This window comes from Sebastes fasciatus, chromosome 10 (assembly GCF_043250625.1).
Source record: "Sebastes fasciatus isolate fSebFas1 chromosome 10, fSebFas1.pri, whole genome shotgun sequence".
Taxonomy (NCBI): domain Eukaryota; kingdom Metazoa; phylum Chordata; class Actinopteri; order Perciformes; family Sebastidae; genus Sebastes; species Sebastes fasciatus.
Genome location: NC_133804.1, coordinates 22,048,345 through 22,071,112, shown reverse-complemented (window position 1 = coordinate 22,071,112; position 22,768 = coordinate 22,048,345). Strand labels below are relative to the sequence as shown.

Sequence of the window (22,768 nt, the reverse complement as noted above, 5' to 3'; positions counted from 1 at the left end):
CAGAGCGTGGATCATCAGGCAAATTCAAAGGGCTGAAGAGAGAACGCTCTGAGCACACTAATTTGGCCGTACAAACTCCGATCTTACAGAAACAAAGAGAAAATAGCAACTCTTTGTCCCTGCTGGGGCTTCGGTACGCCGGAGAGCTGAGACACCTTCAGAGAAAGACGTCTGAGAAGGAGAAGATGTGATGATGGTGGTTTTATGATGTTGGTAAGGTCAGTGTTGATAGAAGCAAGGTGAATGAGTGACCTTATCAACAATGCACCTTTAAGGCCGGGCATCACATCTGCAGAGTTTAACGTCTTTGTGAAGACGAGAAAGCCATGAAGAGAAACTCACTTGTCAAATTATCTACAGCGGGTATATTCTAATGACTCCATAGCTGCAGATGAACATAAACAAGTACATACAGAAGCCAAATACAGCCATGGTGATTATTTCAATAAAAGTACAGCGTCTGAATGAATGTATAAGTGAATGACTTCTGTGCGTACTTAGGGAGGTGCTCTACATTGACTGATCCACTTGGCACTCTGATCAGTTATGCAGAAACAGTAATCAGTGCACTTGAGTTCCGGCACGCTACAAAGAATGTATGAGCGGAAAATGAATTCTTTAAATAAAGAGATCTCATCCAAAAAGGACACAAGGATAATCAGACCCAACCCAAAGTGAACCAGAGACAGAGAGGGAGAACACCAACACTGGTGGCAGCGTGACTGACCACCATTTAACAAGAAACCGTGAAAAGAAACTCAATTTAATAATAAAAAATATTTTAATAAACCGCCCTAATTTTAATAACTCAGCAGCAGATGAACAATACATAAATAAATAATAAGTAAATTGAATAAAAATTAAAAACGTATTTATGTAGCTCAAACAACACGTTTGAACCAGAGAGAGAATACAAAGAGTATAAAGGAGAAACAATTAAAATCAAACCATGAAAAGACAAAACAAACTCTGATAATGTTTATAATTAGGACCTTGGATACTAAAAACCCAAGTGGACCTGTGAAGACCTCTAGTCTAGACAAACAGTAAAGGATAAAACCGGGCTGCATAACTTCAGTTATTTAAAATGTCTATGTTAAATATAACCATTGTTTCAGTAGCATCTTAATGCCTATTTATCAATGTGTATCAGCTCCTAACTCCACACTAAATGCTGTTGAAAAAACAGTTAAACGTAACGTAGCCGTCGAAAAAGCCAGATAAAAGTTCTTTTGATCCACAAATCACTGAATCAGTGTTTTGTGAAAAGACTGACAGCTGCACAACCGGCAAAGATCCAGTCATGGAGAGCTGGAGGGGAATTTAATGCTTGGAGCTTAAGAGTCAAGACAGGCGTAGGCCCAGACATTTGCTGAGACAACAACAACAACAATGGTAACAATATCTAGAAAAGTCTTTAGGTAGTTTGCTTACTGTGATTTGATTAAACTTAGATAATGGCAGAAAGTTAATTGGTGTAGAAAGATGTTAAAATACAGAACTTTTGCACATTATTTTTAACATGCAGGACAAGACACCATCTAGCAACTAGAAACTCCCACCAGCATCAACAGAGAAACTGAGCAGGCCAAGACAGTTCAAATAAGCAGCCGGAAGACAAAAATAAAAGGACAGACTCAGAGGGAAGAAGGGAAGTGAGGGTCTGGCAGTCTTTATACTGTCAGCGGGCAGTTTCTTAACTGAGCCCACAACTTTTAAATCCACTGAGAGAGACAGCTCCCCAGCCAGGTGGAGTCAATTACCTCCGGAGCCACAAGCTACAGTCAGCAATAGGGGATGCTCTGTCTGAGCTTGGATCAAAGATTGGTACGGAGGGTCTTAGTTTCCTTTTCTCCACAGTCAATCGGGATGTACTAGACGCTGTCCCACTGTCTCATTTCTTCACCTCGCCGCCAGAAATCACCAAGCAGGAAGGAGCCACATGACCCGGCGTTTCATCTGGCACACCGAGATCTGGCCCGATGTACTGCTCAGTGGACTGTAGCTCATTAAAGACGGAGGGGGATCTCGGCCTCCCCAACAGACTCCCGGGCTGTTTTCACTGGCACCAACAGCAAGTGAACACTCAAGGTCTGCGTATGCTAATGTTAATTAGCCAGGAGTCGATCTGCTCAGCATGGAGCCAGCAGCAGCGGCAGCTACATTATGCTTCGCTGACACTCCAGAATTTTTTCTTTCAAAAGTAAAACCAGCAGCCAGAGAAGTAAAGAAGTCTTTATCATCTTAATGACAGCAAGTCCTAAGCCATAACCATTTCCTGTCAATGCCCCAATCAAAGATGAGCGGACGACATCGGACAACTTCCCTTGAGTAGATCGAGCCTAAATGTATCAACAGGTATCAGCAAGATCGCGGTTTTCCTGAGAATATAAAGAAGAGATATATAGAAGAGGGTCATCCACATAGATCCTGACGCATCTCGTCTTGTGATGAATTTAAATATGATAGCGTTTTTCAGTCTAAAATGGCGGCAGCAGGTGGTGTCAAAAAAGTCTCTTTGCCTCTATACTCTTTGTGGGAGGTACCATTGATTGACACATTATGATGCGTTCAGGCTCTATTCAGGAAAAAGTGAGTATTGGGCAAAGGTAAATTCTAACGTTATTATGATGTGTTCAAATGTAATCTTGTAAAATTGCGTTTTTGGTGTGAAATTTTAATAAATCCAGTTATTTGAAGGAGATGTTTTCACAGCAATATAAAATAGATAATAGAGAGGGAATTATGACCTGTTTAACTTCGTAATAAAAAACAGTATGCAAACAGTAATAAAGGAGTGGATGTCGAAGTGCATGGGATTTATTGTTTTACTTTTGTTTTTTACCATGGTATTGAATTGGTATCGAGAATCGTGGAATTTTACTGGTATTGGTATCTACGAATACATTTCTGGTATTGTGACATCCCTATTTGGTTGCAATCTGCAAACTCACCTCATCTTAGTTGATGCTAACAAATCCTACACACAGCACCTTTTATATATATATATATATATATATATATATATATATATATATATATATACCATTTGTTGTGTGAAATAGCACATTTCCTGTATTTATTTTTATATGATATCAATGGAAGTCTTCATTTCAAGCAAGGTGACCCTATATATCCTGCTCTATATCATCATCCTCTGACTGAATGTAAACTCACAGTTTCTTTCTTCCTTATTCATAGAGAGCAGAGTGACGGATGTGATTATTCCATCTGGTATAAATCCTGTAATGGGAACTGAAGTCCTTGCTGTCGGCGTCTATACAATGTGTTGCTGAGTGTCTCTTACAAATGACCTTGGTTGTTACACAGCAGAAAGTGCTCTGCAGAATGGATGAGGACATGTTGTCTTGTTAGTAGACAGTGGGATAATTGGCAACATTGGCAATAATAATTTAAAAATAAAAAAACGTTGAACATACGATGGCTCAGTGTTTTTGTTCATGGACCACATCTTTCCTGATGTTCTAACCACAGGACAGTTTATTTGTCAGGCCACCCTGTCAATGACAAATCTATAAACCAATAATGTTCCACAGAGAAAGACAAAGTTATAAAACTTAAATATGCTGACTCGTAATTTCTCTGACACAGTCTCGCCATCAGAGTGCATCATCTAACTAACCAGCCATGACCCCCAACGATCATTAACTTGGCATCAAATACACCTCCTCTGTCATTCTGCCTCTCTCCTTCTTGCCCTCCATTTCTCTATCAACATAACCCCTGGCTCACCTCCCTCTCTCTCCCACTGCTTCATCACCTTGTTGAGTCAGCAATCAATTTTATTTTCCTCGCACCGATGAGCCGACAAAAACTCTTCTCCAAACCAACAGACGGTGCTCTGGATGAATCACTTTACACTGTTGCTCTAAGTACCGATGGTTCAGATGCACTGAACCTTTTTCTGCCACAAGACATGATATGAATGACGAGTCTTCAACTGTTTCAGTGTCAGTATAAGGTCGACGACAGCGCCCTGAGAAGGACCAAACATCTAAGTAGAAGAGCTGATTTAGTGGTGATACCGGGGTGATTTACACAGCAAGTTCTGCTTATTCTTGGGGTGTAACGACTGACGGGAAATGAATGGACCATTTAGATAAATCATTTAATCATATCAGTCTTCTCAACATTCTCTGGTTACAGCTTGATAAATGAGAAGGTTTGCTGTTTTTCTCAATTTTGTATAATCGTAAATTTGTTTTAAATATTTTTAATAACACCTTCTGTAATATCCACAAGTATGTTCTAGGGAGGAGGACAACTTGGCCGGTTTGACTAACTTTTTTTTATACTTCGCTGTTGCAGAGGAAAGTGAAGTGTTGTGGGATGTAGCTTCATTTTCAGAGCCGTCCTTTGTATATACCTGAAGCCAGCATGAGTCATCATGGCTCCAGCTCCAAATAAAAATAATTTTCACTTGACTAAGACACATTATATGTGCGCCTGAGGAGGGTGTATAACTAGCGGGGGCTTGTAGAAAAGTACAAACATTTCCTTCCTCTGCAATTACAAACTTTTGGTGGGAGGAGGTGGCTGTCCTCACTAAACTATTCCTTCTAGATCCCCAAGGAAATTATTTAGATCACGTCAGCCCTCTGGATACATCGTCAGAGTAGTCAAAACCTTTGGCCAAGTGGAAACAGGATGTACACTCATCACAGTTACCAATTCATTTTCATTTATCGTGGCTCATGGTTTTTTTTAAATCACAAACACATAAGGTAACAGAATCTGTCATTACAACTCTACCATATAAGATAATTCCTTTAATCAGAAAAGTCTGCTGGAGGGACTGTAATCAATTTGGACTGTGATGATTTGTATTTAATCTTTATCTAACCAGGAAAGCCTCAATGAGATCAGAAATCTCTTCCTTTAGGCAGTATCAACAAAGAGTTACGAACAAAGGACAGATAACACAAAGCACATATAAAATGTTGGTTTGATTTGTTTGTAATCAGTAAACAAAGCTGAGATCTTCAAGTAGTTGACTTATGAGAGAAACCGACTACCTGAATCTCTGATTCAGAGTTTAGTTTCACTCCAACGTTCCTGTTCACACTCATTACTGATGGTTATCCAGCCATATTGGATATAAATTATATTAGAGCAGTGTTAATTGCTAAAGAAAATCCCTTCCTGCTGCTGTTGCTGATCACATTAAAAGCCTTCTACTGGCAACCAGTTGGAAGCTTTTTTTGTGAAGCCACGATGGAAAAATATATTTTAGCAAAAATTGGTAAGTGGAAATTCGCTATTGGTACTATCCTTCAATAAAAATTGGTCAACATAACAAGGTATTTGGTCCGGGGTAGGAATATTACAAGGAGAAATAGCCACAGTGAGCTGTTAGATGACAAGTTGCAGACTACAGGCTCAACAGCTCCAGCATGTTATCAAGGTAAACAACACCTTTCTCCATGCTGTCCTGTCCTGTCCTATAGAAAACCATTTGCGCCTTTGGCAGCATGGGTTGAATGGTCACGACTGCTCTCGGCACAGCTCAGTGGGAGTATCCCAACCCTTTGGTAGTCATACTGCTAGTGAGCTGCTCCAGCTCGAGAGCTCAAACTCCACACAAAGTCCTTGCTGTTAATGTCTGGAAGTCACCTCCTGAATCGTCCTCATCTGACCAAAGTCACATCACCAATCCGTTTCAGGGATTTCAAGCCTTTCTTTAAACCTATACTTCTGAAATAACGACAGCCACTGCCCTTCTAAAGTATAGCAACAGATTTGTCTCATATTGCCCTTCAGCAGGCATTGAATAACATCTTAGGGAAATGATAAACATAGACATCTGCCCAGAATGCAGTTTGAAAAACTTTAAATCAGTTTTATGCTCAGACTTCCAACCAGCAGTACATTTTTCCTGTCAATAATTTTTCTCGTTTCTGGTGTTTTTGAGGTTTCCAACCTCAAGATTCAGGCATCTCCATGCACAACTTTCAATTTTGTGCCCTTTAAAATAAAAAAGTATTGTCTTTATTGCACAAACCTTTTTAAATATGTACGTAGCAAAGCACTAAATGATCCAGAGTTCAACGAAGCTATGCAAAGCACATGCCGTGTGAACACGTTATCGTACTGCTGGACTCATTGCAAGTCACTGTAATTGAGAACATAAATGTACGAACACCACGTGGAACAAAAAGCTCACATTAAATGTCAAGTAAAAACAAAGCCACACTATTTTATTACAGCAATTTAACAGTCTATTAAGTCTGTGAAGTACTCTGGCGTATATAAAAAAAACACACCTCCCAGTGTTGAACTTAAATAAGAGAGATTACGCCTTGAACAGCAGCCTAGATTTCATGTTTGAGCAGAGTAATATGCAGTGTGTTGTTTGATCATGTGTGTCTCGGAGAAAAAGGCAAAACGTGACCTCAGGGTGGAATTACAGCGAACGCAGACGACTGTTTACCTTCTGTAGCAAAGATGACAATTGTGGAAAATGATTGCTCTAAATTGTACGGCTGCGAGGGAAAGTATGATAAATAAGGATGTTTGTTGCGTGTTTAGAGCCCGGTTTCATGAATAAATCCATATTAATCTCTCCTGAAACTATGATTTTGAAATAATTGACGTACATCTTGAGTGAAATGGAAAGCGGGCCACAGAGTGAGCAATCATACTTCCTGGATAAGATGGAAAAGTTCAGATTATAAGGACAAGCTGGTCACATTCATGAGCGGGCGGTGGTTACCTAAAGGTAGAGACAGGTGAGTAAATTGCTTTGAACGTGGAAACGGAACATCTGAGCAAGGAAATTATAACATTTTCCTGTCACTCTAGAGCTAACCTATAGGTGTCTACTGAAACAGCAATGTCTTGCAAATGTGCTGAAAATGAACATGGCTCTAAATCATCCCAAAAGGACGGGATAGAAAAAGAAAAATATCACATGTCATAAAAGGGCTTCTGCTGTCTTGTCTGACAGAGACGATAAATAGAAGCAACGATAGGAAAGGGCATTAACAGTCAAATACATCAAGGGCAAATCATATACAGAGATTACTCAAAGGTTAAAAAAGGGCAAAAACAATTTTGATACACAACACAAAAGCAAAAAACTATATATTCTGGTACCACACCGTGATGAGCTGCCATTCTTTCTTTGTGGTGCATTGTACGACGACAAAATGTCATCAAGAGACCTTTCTAGCCTGCCATGTCATTTGTTGGAAATGTAACATTTCATTGTGTGATTCCTGCGAGATGCCAAAAAAATTAAACAAACAAACACAAAAGGTAATGTTATCCCGTGAATAGAGGCTGCAATGCTCGTCTCTGTCTCCCAACATTTGACAGTGTTTGACTGGACGAACAAGAGTAAAAGACATGGGTTATTAAAATCTAAAGGGTTTATCCTCTGGGGTGCAAACTACCTTAGATATCTTGTGTGCAAAGTCGACTTGAGTTTTACCAAAATAGAACGGTTTATCCTCTGTGAAACAAGATACATCATCACCGTCACTGAGCGTCCGTCTAGTTTTTCCGGTGCGTCCTGCACCGTCGGCTCTAGTTTGCCCGTGTCGGAGTTTTTTCAGCCAATTCACCGTGTTGAATCGTCGATGGCGCCCGTCGGTGAGCGAAATCAATCTGATTGGCTGTTCAGCTTAAACGAATCAGTGCACAAGAAGATAAACGGAAGTGAGGAAAGCAAGCCAACGAGTCAAGAGGACACACACAGAAGGCTCTTCTCATTTTTCATCTTCATCCCATCTGATCATTCCAAAACACGGATATTTTCACAACGACGTGACCATCTGGAATGAAGCGAAGTGGTGAGTGAGAGTGGTGTGAAAATGGTCGGCAAACGCTGCTTTGTTTCATGAACGTATCATAACAACGGCTTGTATATGTGCCTTCCTCGGTCTTCTGGTTTCCCTTTTTGAATGACAACCACGTACGTGCTACTAACTGGCCGTCGGCTGTAGTCTTTACGGTGTGTTTGAGTGCAACTTTTTGGCCAAGACAAAGACGACGTGAGGCGGCTCAACGGCCGGCCTTTGTTGCCACTAGTTCGTTGATGTTGGGTTAGTATGTCTGGGCCTTTAGGCTGCATTCACACCAGATCCAGTGGTTCACCGCAGGGTTGTTCAACGGTGTGGAGGAGTCATTTTAATGGCCCATTAACTGCAACGATTAACGTCTTTTGTTCTGCAGCTCAAACGCACTACCCCATTCAAAATGAATGGAAAGACTTGAATTTTCACCACATCGCCTGATCTGGTGTGGATGCACCCTTAGGCCCCATCTGGTGGGGCAAACAATAATAGCATATAAAATAACAAAACTAAAACAATGATCCTCTTTTGGCAAATCTCCTTTGTGTGATAAAAGTATACTCAAATTTGCTATAGAGTCAATTATTGTTCAATATTCTTCTAAACCATCTTTTCAGACATATGGGTTTTTCAGTACACTTCTGAAATCAAGAATACTTTTAATATAAAAGAATGTTTGGTTGCCTTGCAATCAATATCAACCACTGACAGTTGTGCCAACAAAGTGGACACATCAAAGTTCTTTCCACTTTAAGAAGTTGAAGAAAAACCTCAACTGATAAAAAATAAAAAAGCATATTTTTAACATATTCAGCTGTAAGTACATCTGGGAATACTACAATGAAAATAATGACAAAAAAGACCTGAGCACTGCGTACAAAGAAGCTCCCAGTGGACACTTAACTTCATCTCCTCACCAAATAAGGCTGAGGATGAACAAGAGACAGGATCAGAGAGAGGCTTTTGTCCTTCCCTACCTTGACATCACACTGACCTGTCTATTTTTAAAAGCCCTCGGGTGCTACTCCAGGTTTTTGAGGGGCTCTGAAAGTGCAAGAAAAGCTTTAAAGACAACAGCACTTTTACAGAGTGTCGACCTTTACAGTATGTCCTGCTCTGGAACAGAACTTTTTGTCCTATTATGTGTCAAAAAGACACTTTAGGACATAACTGCTGCAGGAAGTTGGATACTGCTAAAAGTCCTGGTTGCCATCGCTCAACGAGGATGAAGGAAATCGGTTCGAGTCACAGTCGTTCTGTTTGACATTCTGCTGACTCTCCTGTGTATAAAGCTGCACTGTAGCCTCTAAGTAGTTACCACCTGCTGCAAATGTGCAAACTCCCACAACTTGAGCACTCAAAAGTCCTATCATGTCAGGATACTAAGCTACACACAGCATGCTCACATTTCCCTACTCAGCCAGTCTGTGATGATTTATACCAGAGAGGATGAGAGAGGCATGGATCAAATGTTGGTGGTTTAAGTTTTCTTTCTCTGGACAGAAAACTTACTTTCTGATGTTGGGAAGTTGCTATATTTCTTCCCTGTGCTTGAATTGCTTGATTACTGAGCTCAGAGATTTGGCACCAGCGACCACGGTCACACCAAACTAAATTTGGTCAAACAAAGACAATTTTGTGCTTCTAAATAAGTGGGTACAAGACATTTTTCTGTATTACATCTCCACTTTGTGATTTAGGACAATAAAACAGGTGCAATTTGTTGAATTGCTTGGTGCAGTTTAAAGGGGTATTATGCCGTGTTCAGACCAACGTTAGCACTGTGTAGAAAAAGGCAGGTCCCTCAATCACGCCAATACTGTGTGTGCCAAATGTGAAGAGATTCGCACAAGGTGTTCCTGAGATATGAATGGGATAGACAAGAGGTCACAGCAACCTTTGACCACCAAAATCTAGTCAGTTCATCCCTGAGCCCAAGTGGACGTTTTTGCCAAATTTTAAGTAATTCCCTCCAGATGTTCCTGAGATATCACATTCACAAGGATGGGACGGAGGGACGGACAACCCGATAACATAATGTCTCTGGCCACGGCTGTTGCTGGAGGCAAGAAACAGTGTCGTCCCGCAGAAAGTTGACTTTTGCCACAATGGGACATCATCACACTGAGTTGGCCAATCAAATACATGCAAAACTTCAATGACCTATTTCTACTGCATACTTGCAGATTGTCAGTATAATCATTTTCCACAGTTCCTGTGTATCATAAACCGCAGTGCAATGTTTTTTTATGTCTGATACGCCTTCAAACTCACAGCTCTGTTACTCAAACTATCCTTCTGTATTTCATCCAGGAGTATTCAGGCAGTGTTTTTTTCATGCGGTGCCTTTTTGCATCTGAAGGCCTGGTTGGGTGTGAACTCTTGGCTTGTGGTACGCTCGCCGCGGTAGTCGTTACACCGATTACATTACTTGCCCACCGCCCCCACCGTCGTTTCGCGTTTTTTTATAAAAGTTAAACGCATTTAGTTAATTTTCCCGCATCAGCGCTGTGTTATCAATACATAGTTGGACAACGGATGCTACAAACTGAAAATGAAAGTGTCTGTGTACGGAGTCTCAGCACAGAGTAACAGGAGTCAGACTTCACACAATTCTCATGGGACAAGAGAGAGCTGACTGACAAGACAATGGCAGAGCTGTCACAGCCGGAGTGTGCTGCGCAGTGGCGCCAAGTGGAAACCTGCAGCTCCGCAGCGAAAGCTCAACCTTTACTTAACTTAAAGTTAACTTAACTTCTTTGTCAACCAGCAACTTGCATATTTTACCAGCATTTGGCTGGTGGCTGGTGCTAATTTCCAACAAGGGCTCTGAATATATTGAGCGTCATCTTTTCTTGTAAAATGTCCGGTGTAATCAGTAACACCGGATTTGTCACAAGTTGATTAACCCCTGGGGAAATTTCCTCACATCCCTGGGTTGTGGGTGGCTTAACAATGCAGAAGAGGGATCTAAAAATAGTATGGATAAAGGAGGACAGCAACAGAACACTAGAGGGGTCGGACGGACGGCCTATAAAAGAAGGAAAACACCCGAAACTCCACATGATGTGGATGTTTAATTTTTTTTTTTTCAAATATCATAATTTCGATACAATGCATTTTGAGTTAACTCAGTGGACTGACAAAATACAAAACAAGAATACGTCACGCTCCAGTGTAAGGGTTGCAGCTCTCACTACCTTCTGGTGCCACAACAGTATTTAGGGCCTTAAAATTAGGTCACAGGCCAGAATATTTTGATCTAGACACTGAGAGTGAGAAAACATAATGACAGAAAGTATGAGGCTGATCAGGCTGACAACAGAGAGAAGGCAAGAGGAGAAGAGGAAGTGAGGGAGGATGGAGTTGGAGGGCGAGGCTGACCTTCCCCATCCAGCAGGAGGTCCATGCTAAAGACAGAAATCCTCAGGCTGACCTGTCTGCTCACAGACACAGGGTGTCAATCCAGAGATAAGGCTACTTTAAAAGCATGACTTGCACATTCAGACACTGTGTTCTGATTGGTTTCTCAGATGTGGCCTTTAGGGTTGACTGTTCTTCCTGAGACTCCTGTATTAACAAATTGATTCCTTATCTTCCAATTGGTGCTGTGATAATGACAAAAGGCTGAAGAGGACGTAAGTATCATGTCATTATTTACACAAAAGCAGCATTAAGATACACCAAGAGGTTAATCCAGAATGAGTTTAATCCAAAGAGGTCCTTCTGGTTACCACTAAAACAAGGGTGCCTATAGTGGGATTTGTATACACTACATGGCCAAAAGTATACTGTTCTTCTTCTACTTCTACTACTACTACTACTACTACTACTACTACTACTACTACTACTTTATGATTTGGGCTGAGGCCAATAAGGCAAAGGGACAATTGTGCATAAAAAAAATGCATAAATACATACATTTAAAAATAAATATAAAATAAATAAAAAAATGAATACGAATAAATGCATGAATAAATAAAAGGGAAAATTGAACAGAAGAGAAAATCATTAAGGGAATTAATACAAAGATAAATTAATAAAGAAGCAGATTAAAACAGAAATATCAATCTATCTCGCATTTTATCAATTAATTAATGGCTACATTTATTTTTTTTATATCATCTTTTGCTACATTTAATGTTATATTTTTTATCGAGTCATTTATTTATTTAATCATTTGTTTTTTATTTTGGCAGGGTCCGTCCTTCAGACATCAACATGCCATGTAGTGTATGTACATTTTCAATTAATTTGAATTTAATTAAGTTGATTAAAATAAATGAGATTTTCTTTTGACTTATAAATAAAATATAATAATATATATAATAATTAATAATAAAATAAATGCATAGGTTTTCGAAAAAGATCATAATTTTGAAGTCCAACAGGGTACTTCAACTGCTTTTCTCTCCAGTCATATGATTTAATGTTGCTCTTTAGTTTTTATTCTAGGGCCTTTCTGAAATAGACCTTTAGACCTACAGTAGGTTCATCACATCACCTGACATCTGATCTCTGATTTACTGCTGCTAAAAGACATAAGGTAATTCAGATGAGCTGAAACAGGCGCAGAACGCAAAGGCCAAACAACACAGGTGAATTATCTCTGTAAGACGTAAAGGTGAATGTGTGCACATATCATGTTTCTGAAAGGGTAAAAACATGACAGCACTACAGTCCAGCAACATGCAGCATGCATTCCCAGTGGCATGTCACCTTTGTGCCACTGTGCTCCAGGATGAAGTAGGAAAAAAAAATCAACAAAGGAAGAAGAGGAGGAGGAGGAGGAGGCTCACGCGACATCCTCATGTCCTCTCTTGTTCCCATCAACAGCTTAACAACACAGGCTTGCTGCTCAGCTCAAGCTTGTGGCAAAGTGACTTAGACAAAGGAAGCACTTTGAAAGCAAAATGAAATGACCAGTGCAGCCAATATAGAGGCAGGAAAAAAAAATAGATTTCCTATCAGCAACGTTATTATGCGGAGACTTTTTGTGTGATTACAGTATGTTTAAAAGTATTCAGATGGCATTTGTTTTTGTTTGTAGAAGAAATAAATCATGGTGGCGGAAATTGGTGCAGTCCATGTGCTGTGAACAACCGATTCGTCTGTGTCTTGAGTTCAGACCCGAGGGGCGAAGGGTTGGGCTGGCAGGAATATTGGCGTGAATTGCTTTCTGCTGCAGCGTCTTTTTTGATACAACTGGGAGTCGTCAAAGCCAGAAGTGTTCGAAATCGCACACGTATGGGCTTACAACGATAAATCAAGTGACTCTCTGTAATGTGACAAGTGTTGCTGGAATTGGAGTCCAATGGAGGGGCAACACCTCAGGCTTTGTTTTGGTTAGCTGGTTCATCTGGATAAGTTTCGCGGCTTTGAGTCAAGGGAGTCGAATAGTGATTATGTTTTGTTCCTCTGTTCTCCGTAGAGAGAAGGTGTTGTATGCTGTACAGATTGTAAAGCCCTTTGAAGCAAACATGTAATTTGGGGTTATATAAATAAATTTGACTTAAGCTAAAGGGTAACCCCAGGTTCACGTAAGAAATAAAGTGATAATATGTTAAATATGTTTTGAAGTTCAGCTTGTTGTGATGGTCTGCCCCCTAGTGGCCAAACAACGGATTAATGCAGCTTTAAAGAAGTGACATTTGGCAAGTGAATGCTATCATGAATCAATCACAACCCGATAGGCTGATATAGTTTAACAAGGCTTGTTCCTTTGAGGTTGTTTTAGAAATCAACCATCTGCTACTATTGGTTAAGACTCAGTTAATGCAGCTTTAGCAGACGGTTCGGCATTACGAATGTTTTCCGAGTGCCCATTTGAAATTTATTACCTGATCAAACGGCAATCCCAAGTGCTCTGCCTTTGGGCAATCCTCGTCAAACCTTGTAACATAACGGTATCATGGTACATACAACTGCAAGAACAAAGACAAAGCCATATAGCATCCCTACAGCTGTCACTCAGAGGCTCTCTGATCCAAAACAACAGTAACAGCAACAGTAAGCTCCTCCACCCCTCAGCCTATCTGCGCTAAATTAGAATAGAGTGCTCACTTCAAAAGACATCTCCCTGCATTGAAATGTCCTGACCTTTCAAGCAGGAGCACAAGTCAAAGCACAGCTCAGCAGAGACAGAGAGAGAGAGAGAGAGAGAGAGAGAAATGGTTTGCTCAGGTCTGTCCTCTCTTTTAACTCTTATCTGACTGTTTGACATCAAACTGAAACCAATGACGGGGAAAGATGAGGATTTGTTGTTGTAGCAACTGGAAACACAGAGTCACATTAAGGTTAATTTCACAGTTCTGCCACTTGAAAGTAAAATCAAGAGAACAGAGTAAATCTGGGACATCAGTCAATGCTGCCCTCGCTGTGACATTTTTCGCCATCAATCATTTGACATTTGGACATTGCAGATTGCCACCGAGATGATACGTTGGCTGAGTGATCTCACATTAAGCAGACATTTTAAAACGTTAAACAACACACCAAGTTAGCAGGACAAAATAATTCCTCCTCACGCTGAAGATTTTTTTTCTTTTTTAGGAAGGCAACAACTTTTAAGATGAATCATCCTTCAGTGGAACATCTTCTAAACACTCACAGAAGTCTCTCTGGTTATTTATACATCCATGATCAGCTCCATTGGGGCCGTTTGAATGCATTTAACATAAATGTCAGTATATGGGTGCTCTTCAGTTGTAGCGTCGGCCCATTTGAACACGGAGATGAGAGTGACGGCTGACTTGACCACACGTTACCGCAATACGATGTTTCCTGTCCATGATAGAGTCAGCATGCAGCTTTAGTCATGATGTCTAGCTTTGCTTTTCCTGCAATGTGTGAAACCCAAAGTGTTTCCATACTTTACTGTATGTGTAGTGTTTTCCACTTTGGATATAAAATGTGGGGGGGGGGGGGAGGTTGTATCCACGCCGACCCTCTGCCGTTTTCTAGATTTTCGTTTTGGCTTGCGGCGGCCAGCTGGTTTGTTTTGGTTGAAGGATACAGCACGGATATGACGTCACGTTACTCAGACTAAAACAATAAAAGCGGTATTTTCCTTTTATCTCCGCATAGACTCAAATGAAGCAAATATATCGATCCTGGTATTAAAAAAATCTATTTCAAAATCATTAAAAAAAAACAATTTAAATCGCGATACATAGGTGAATCGATTTTTTTTCCCACCCCTGATGCCTATGTGATGCTGTTTATAATTTTAATATCTCTGTGCAATATTAAGAAGAAGCTTAAACACTATCTGAAGAGTGATGTACCTGCTCTCCGTGTTAGGCTATTCAGGGGTTTGTTTCTACACTGCACACTCAGATAACCTTGCAACGCAGACTCACATCACGAAAATACAGCAGCAGTAGCGTGACAAAGACAAAAGCTTCTCCCTCCGGAAAGCCAAGAAGCGACATCTGCTCTCGATTCAAAGACTGACACATCTCCGAGGCATTCTCTTCAAGATTTACTCTACACATACGACGATGCACTGCTTCAATCTCATCTTGTATTATGATTCAAAACCAAAAGCAATCTCGAAGATGTGCGTGGAGGAGTAACATGAACCCTCCTCCGGCCCCCCGTCTCTCGACTCCTCCATTCAAGCATGCATCAATGGGATCCCACTGGAAGCAAGTCTTTTCTTGTTGCTGCTCCATCTCCTCATTCACAACACACACACCAATGAAACCACGAGCCGCTTTGCAAATGACCCAGGGACATGAAGTGGCACATGTATGCATTTATTCCCTTTTATTAGCTTATCAACATGCATGTGCAGAAACCTGTATAACATGGAGTCTGCATAATTCTCTACGGGCTCCAATCACAGCTAATAAATGAAATGAAGATCCCAGGGCTAACAAGCGCTGTGGTTTCCATAACTCAATAAGTCGGACGCGACTTGAGGTTTCATTCCATGTGAAGTGCAGTGAGGAGGAATGAACTGAGGCTGGACATTTCTTCTTATGTAACTGCTGATCAAAGTATGTATTGAATTATACCAACTGTACAGCCACAATCCTTGCAATGAATAGCATCAATGACGTCTCTCTAAATCAGTTAAATAAGCTGCATAAGAGATATATATATCTCTGCCTCTCCAGTACATCTTATTCTCTGCTCCATTTCCCTCATGTACTGTTTCTTCTCTGTTCCTGTTTCCTATATACAATACCGTCCAATGACGCATGCATAATATAAAGACCTCAAGCACTCCCTGGAGCTGAGAAACCAGCATCTGTATCAAACTCAACTTGAGATTACCACTTTTATCTGCTATAATATGAGACCGTCACATCTCCCTTCAGACTGATTGAAATAGTGGTCTTAACATCCATCATTTAATGGAGGTTTTATAAAGGTACAAGGTGTACCTAATAAAGTGGCCGTTGCTAGTACCGGCTGGTCTTCTGTTGCTGTAGCCCATCTGCTTCAAGGTTGGACGTGTTGTGCGCTCAGAGATGGTATTCTGCATACCTTGGTTGTAACGAGTGGTTATTTGAGTTACTGTTGCCTTTCTATCATCTCGAACCACTCTGCCCATTCTCCTCTGACCTCTGACATCAACAAGGCAATTTCCGTCCACACAACTGCCGCTCACTGGATATGTTCTCTTTTTCGGACCATTCTCTGTAAACCCTAGAGATGGTTGTGCGTGAAAATCCCAGTAGATCAGCAGTTTTTGAAATACTCAGACCAGCCCGTCTGGCACCAACAACCATGCCACGTTCAAAGTCACTTAAACCCCCTTTCTTCCCCATTCTGATGCTCGGTTTGAACTTCAGCAAGTCGTCTTCACCCCCTTTAGATGCCTAAATGCATTGAGTTACTGCCATGTGATTGGCTGATTAGCTATTTGTGTTAACAAGCAATTGAACAGGTGTGCCTAATAAAGTGGCCGGTGAGTGTATATATTCTTTGTGAACACAATGAAATGTGGACGTGAGCTTCCATCCTCCTCATTACCTGAAGTCTGGCCATCGATTTCCGTGTGTCTGCTGCAAATTACTTCTTCAGTTCTCTGTTTTTCACCAGGTGTTTTAAAAGCCTCATTTAGCCTCTGTTTCTTTAAACAGCATCAGGAACAATAATGAACCCTCACTCCTTTTAGAACGAGGCTCTGGTTAGTTTCATGTCAGTTTGTTGTTCACAATCCATCCATTCAAAATTTGATTTGCGCCATCAATCACATTTTGCTACCGAATGTAATCAAAGCTAAATTCAGGCTCACTGGAAGAATCAATCAAACAACCGGTTTTAAAAACCAGGCTGACTGGATTAAACCATTTAGTGGCTACGGCACTACTGGTATTCAAAAATTCAAAATTGCAACACATAGGTGAAACTATTTTTTTCCCCGCCCCTAATCCTAACCACATCATAGAAGGTTGCAAACTGCCCCGGCCTGGAGGACATTGTGTGATGAAGCCAACAGCATCAGCAAAAAGCAGAGATGCAATCAGGTGGCCACCAGACAGATGTGTCCTGGTGATTAAAGACGAGGAAGTAGTACGAGGAAGTAGGTTTCTGTTGCCTAACAGAGTATAAACAGTTGTTAGTTGGCAAAACTTTGGTGAGAGTTTGTGAGTTCTGTAAAAAAAGCTGCCAGTGAACAAAATCCAGCCTCATTTCAACGCAGTCGTCTACTCACAGAATTACAAAGGGACTGGAAATCTCAACCACAGCAGCTTCAATGTCTTCATAATGATGTTTTAATGGGTAGAAGTCTGCCCCCTACTGACCTCAACGTGCCTCAGCACTGAATCACAGCAATCTGACCGGGGAGGCAAGAGACGACAACAGAGTTAAAGGATCAGCAGTCCTGGCTGAATGGGAATCAATAGCAATTGGAGGACTATCGCTGCTATAAAAAGCCCAGCAGGGCTATTACAGGGAACTGTTTCCTGCTGTCTGAACGTGGGGGACGAAGGAGAACGGATGGGGGAATGGGAGCGTGTCTGTGTGTGTTTACAGGACACGTGGCAGTTTAGTTACTGGATTTCTTCACCATTCATGTGAGACCTACTATACCACACACACTCCTGGAGGATACACAGGCAATCAACAGAAAACGCATACCTGACCCCAGCGTCCTCCACACATACTGTTCATACACACTCACATATTGATGTACATACATGCAAACACATAAAACCTCTACACATACAAAAAGTGATAAAAGCTTCTTAATAAGGTGGCACTTCACCTACACTTACAGATGAATGCATTCATATAACACATGGAAAGAAATGAGGCAAATGCATTCACACACACTTCACGTGATTGCCGTCTGAATAAGGTTAGAAATATTATGTGAAAGAGCAGTGTTTCCTCCCATCCAATTACTGCTTCTATGAGAGCAGCAGTCCAATCCTCTGGTCATCTAATCTCTTTTAAACAAACAGTGTGTTTAGAGTTGGACTATATTGATGTCAGAGAATAACCTTCATCAGCCACATTTAACCGCTAATAGAGCACTTACAGCAAATGTAGAGACATTAAAACATGCCTCACTGTTCTGTTTGCATTCATTGTCAATTACTTCTTAAGTAAAGCTACAGATTCCATACAACCGGCCCTAAAGAAACCCAATGACGTTAAGACGAGTGAGTAAAAAGAGATTCAGAAAAACACACACAATGGTTCTCAACTAATCTTAGAGAGAAGACTAACAAAAGACAGAAAGCAGCGACAGAAGAGCAGCTATTATTAACTGAAAGCAGAGAATCAAAATGAAATCATTCAGCTACTGAACAGCTCTGCTGGTACAGATGGGATTTCCATCACAGAAACTTTCCCTGGGAACCGACAACTTTTTAGGGATTTAACCTACATTTTCACCAGAGGAACCAGAGTCAAAAGTAATTCCTCTATGATAGTTCCAGGTGAAAGAAAAAGTCCTTACTCTGGGGGCAGTACTTTCTAGTGGTTCAGGCACTACTTGGCAGAGTTTGCAAGAATGATAGTTACTGATTGGTCAAACACAGACCCTGCGACAACATCAAACTGTGTGCCGCCCATGGTTGTATCATGATTCCAATTCTTTTTACAGTAGCCACTCACGGCATTGCCGCTAAAAATCCAGCCCAAAAATAATTTTCCCTATAGACCGCCATTGTAAAAGAGACGTCTGTAAAACTGTTGACAGGACACCTTGAACTGCAAAAGGTTGATTATGACTCTTTCTATTATGAATTTTTGATCCATGGAGGTATTATATTTGTAAAACTTTCCTTCAGCCGAGAAAAATGATTTAAACATCTGTGATGTCGTCACAATGTAAAGGCTTGGTTGTCAGCTTCCCGTCTAAACAGAGGGAGAAATAATGAGAGAAGCTGCGTTCACACTACGAGAGACACCGCAACATTCTAGTCATTTTTAATAGAAGCCGGTTAAATGAAGCTACAAACTGACGCCCGACACTTATCGCTGCGTGATGGGTGTGATGTGCTACAAATAAAGTGAGCTAGTCTAAATTTTTTTCAGCAATCCAATGACACAGTGAAGCATCAACCAATCATATTTTTGTTTCACCCTGTTCTGTTCCATCTAAAAAAAAAAAAAAAAATGTCGTTAGCCAGTTCCAAGTTCTATTTAATGACATAACTACGTCAACGAGCGCTTGAGTAACACTTCAACGGTAACCCGCCAACAACACAGCTGACAAACGCTTGGCCGTTTTGTTACTTTTGTTGCTCATCGTGTGAACATAGTAAGAGAGGGAGGCAATCGAGAGATTAAAGTAAGTGAACAAAAGAAATATGTAGATTGTGGTGGTGTTGTACTAAAGGTAAAATATTTCAGTCTCCTTGTCATTCATTCATTACGTCCATTGTCAAACGCAACCAGCATGTTTTTAAATCTGTTATCTGACTGATTTGCCTAATCTTCATGGTTCTTTAGGTGCGGGGGGAAAACAGTAAAGTGCAAAGGAGAGTTCCTAGTTTATTTCCTGTTGCTCCGTAGTACCTGGAACTAATTGCTCCTAAAGGGCGAGTCATAGTCGCTTCCACCTCCCTCCGTTTAGCAGATCTGGGAAATCAGCTGAAACTACTGTTACTCAGGGATTAGAGGAGTCTTTCAACAGACTTCCTCGCTAGTTTTCACAGCCAATTAAAAGATTCAAACCAGCAACCTTCTGATTATACATTCGCTGCTCAGGTTTCAGCTCTCCCTGAAGTCCTGTCCATATATATGAAACCCCATGACGGGGATGTGCACCAACATGTTTGCTATTTTCCCATGTTCACTAGTAAATTATTTCCATTTCTACCCCCCTATGAGACAAAGATAGAGCTGTTAAATAAGGAGCAGATCTTAGATGTGGTCTGCATGCACATTTAATGCTGCTTGTCAATTTGTGAAAAAACTACATTCATTTGTTGGCTGCGATCCCTTTAAAGTGCCAGCCGGCATGCTTATTGTCAATGCTCCATTTTCTATTGTATGAATGAACCTAATAAAAAATACAATAAAAGAAAGACGGCACACTGCAGACATAAGTTCAAGAGCTTTACAGCATGAAGCACAAAACCGAAGACAATCTGTTGTTCCTACTCAGGACTGAATCAAAGGCGTTCTGCTGAACTTTACTGTACGGGACTGCATCAGAATATACAATGAGAGGAAGATGTAAAGCAGTATGCTGGTTTGAAGCCTGGGACTGGGGAATGTTGTGCGTCACGCAAGGCTGATCACGGCGCATCCTTATGCACAGTAACTTATTTCTCTCTCTCTTATCTCTCATATCTCAGTTTTAAAGCTAGAGTGAAGATACTGGCATCATATGAAACTAGAAAAACCTAAGGAATCCATTGGTACCAACCATGTCATACTAGCTTATCATGAAGGAGGATACATAACGCTCCAAACTTACACTAAGTTTTGGTGAGGAAAAACTGGCATGGTCATTTTCAAAGGGGTCCCTTGACTTGAAATTTGTATGACTGGCTGTTACTCACATGTGAAGATGACCAGGACGGTTCGGAGCAGCAGGTCGACGGCTTTCTCCCACCTCTCTGACACGCGAGCAATTACTGGTGGGATGAGAATCTCCGCTGGAACGTAGAACTGGAGGGCGAATGTGATGAAAATACCAAAACAGTACAGCAGTTTCACCGCCTGGTACGTCCTGGAAACAGAGATTAAGAGAGTGCGGGTGAATTGACACAGAAGAAAAGAAACATGACTTAAACCTTCTGCATTACTATGGACATTTTCTGGCTTTTTAAATTTCCGATGATTTATTGTGAAAAAAAATCCCCCTAGCATTTACAATGCAGAAAATTATATATATATATATATATATATTTTTTGTTATATTATCTTGAATAAGTAATCCAGCCATGTCAAAAAGATACGGTTGATAAATCAAATAAAAGCATTTAGGTGGAGGTTTTTTTTTCATCTCATCAGTAAAACAAACAGAATATATGCTAGCCTTTCATATTAGATTCAATGTTATCAGTAGACAACAATTATCAGAACAATATCAACATTCAGGCTCCCTCATGCGGCACAAAGGTGTACTGCAGATATACGTCTTAAATAAAAGACTGGAAAAGAATCTTTGGGAACGACTGCTTTAAGGAAATCAGAGCACAGAGGGATGCACAAGGGTTAAACATGTGTTGTGTGACTAAATGGAAATTGTTGTTTAGAAAAGTTACAGCTAAAAATTAAAATATGTTTAGTGCACTGAGATGCAGCTAATCAAAAACCTTTCATAAACACAACGCCTCAATTTTCATGTTCAAGATCCATCAAAAAAGATATTACAAGATGAAGAGGAATCAATGGGGAGTCATTGTAAAGAGCAAACAGTCTTCTGCTCACTTATAAAAACAAAAACACTGAGATGCTGGTAATTATAGCCTTTGAAAAGCAAATTTCTTCCACTAATTAGCGCCATCGGTCCACTCACAGGAGGCATTTTAAGAAGACGTGCATTTCCTGTCGCCGAGAGGATAGTAACAAGTAATGAGAAAACTAATGAGAACATGAATGCTGTTAATCAATCTACAAACCAGACCTGAAGATACACACCACAGATTTATCAGTAAAGTCTTTTTGCTCTGTGAAAGTGAAGATTATTTCCTAACCTACTTTATTAGTGACATCTGGAGACGAATGATAAGCTTCCTGTCTGTATGTGCAGAGCTCTGCAGGGACGACACTACCAATTAACAGAGGCGTTTGAATAGCCATCATACAATTACACCATAATATATTTGTCTCAATATTGATAACAACTTGTCTCAGTTCATGAAATGAGTTACATTTACTGTTGTGAACATCTGGGCATGGGGAGTCGCTTATTTTATATTTACAAAAGCAGCCAAGCCAGTTTGCTGAGAACTGAGGAGTAAGCGTGGCGAGTGAAACCCACTATAGCTGAACAAACAAAGAAAACATTCATCTTAACAAATTCACATTTCATCTATTAATGTGCTCGAGCAAAACTGGACAAAAAAACGGAGCTGCTGTGCCCTTGTTATATCCCGCATTCCTCATATTCTCTGTGCAGTATGTTTGGTATTTCTATGCTCAAATACTACCTGGCCAACCCGGTTTGCTGTGAGATAATTTGATTAAACACCCATTTAGGAATATACAGCATCCAAGCACTTTCTGCCCCATCTCAAGGCCCGATTCACAAGTTAATTTTATCCATGTGGCAAAGTCTAAATGTTTCCTTTGCACCAAGAACACAGTAGGCAGAACAATGGCAGAGAGAAAAGGAAAAACAGGTCCTGACCGACGAGGTGCCGAGGCATTCCTCAAAACGTCAGGCAAGGAATTTAAACGAGAGACCTTGACCTTGAAAGGTAAATTAGGCTTCTTATTAAAAAAAGATGGCATGATTGGAAGCGGAGGAAAGTCTGGACTTGACAACCGTAGCTGCGTGTGGCTATTAGTACTAATCTTTGTGA

At 40.6% G+C, this 22,768-nt stretch overlaps 1 protein-coding gene across 1 annotated transcript in view; it reads right to left on the bottom strand.

The window, feature by feature from the left end:
• The window catches only part of slc36a1 (solute carrier family 36 member 1), a 46,647-nt gene that overhangs the window by 5,359 nt on the left and 18,520 nt on the right, over positions 1 to 22,768 (bottom strand). The window contains exon 11 of the mRNA XM_074648998.1: positions 20,798 to 20,967. Within this exon, the coding sequence (XP_074505099.1) occupies positions 20,798 to 20,967 (170 nt within the window). The remainder of the gene's footprint in view (positions 1 to 20,797; positions 20,968 to 22,768) is intronic.